General features: G+C 65.4%; 1 protein-coding gene across 1 annotated transcript in view; it reads left to right on the top strand.

The window, feature by feature from the left end:
* LOC104392827 (perilipin-3-like) overlaps positions 1-390 on the top strand; it is a 4,538-nt gene extending 4,148 nt beyond the window's left edge. Inside the window, exon 6 of the mRNA XM_010002631.1 lies at positions 30-390. Coding sequence (XP_010000933.1) covers positions 30-374 — 345 coding nt within the window. The 3' untranslated portion in view covers positions 375-390. The remainder of the gene's footprint in view (positions 1-29) is intronic.
* Positions 391-599: the final 209 nt, after the last annotated feature.

Raw genomic sequence — 599 nt, forward strand, 5'->3', positions numbered from 1 at the left:
CCCCCGTGTCCCCCCCCCCCCCCCAACAGCAGGTGGAATCGGGTACCCTGGTCATGCTGCAGGGCTTGACACAGCAACTCCAGAGCTCCTGCCAGCCCTTGGTGTCCAGCCTCCAGGGCCTCCCTGCCAGCATCCAGGAGAAGGCAGGGCAGGTCCGGCAGAACGTGGAGGAGCTGAGGGCAGCCCTGGGCTCGGTCACCTCCCTGCAGGAGGTGACAAGCAGCGTGGTGGCCCGGGCCAGGGCTCATGCCACCAAAGCTCGCCAGCTGATGGATGAGCTGGTGGAGCACATGGCCCAGAACCCCCCCCTGACCTGGCTGGTGGGACCCTTTGCCCCCTCACGTCAGCGCCCGCTGGAGCAGGAGATGAAGTAGCATCTCCTGGGCTGGGGGGAGGTTGGTGTCCCACCCCCCAAAAAGCTGCAGTAGGAGCATCTTACTAACCCCTGCCTGGCTCAACCTGCCCATAACTTCAGTGCCTGCCCCGTGTGTAGCTTTGTCCCCTGTCACCTGTGCCCAGGATGGGCAGCACAGTGCCTTGGTTACCCCAAGTGCCCAGGGGGGGTCCCCTCCAGCCACGTGTCCCCTCGGTGCCTTCAA

The sequence above is a fragment of the Chaetura pelagica genome, unplaced genomic scaffold (genome assembly GCF_000747805.2).
Source record: "Chaetura pelagica isolate M959 unplaced genomic scaffold, ChaPel_1.0 scaffold1040, whole genome shotgun sequence".
NCBI lineage: Eukaryota > Metazoa > Chordata > Aves > Apodiformes > Apodidae > Chaetura > Chaetura pelagica.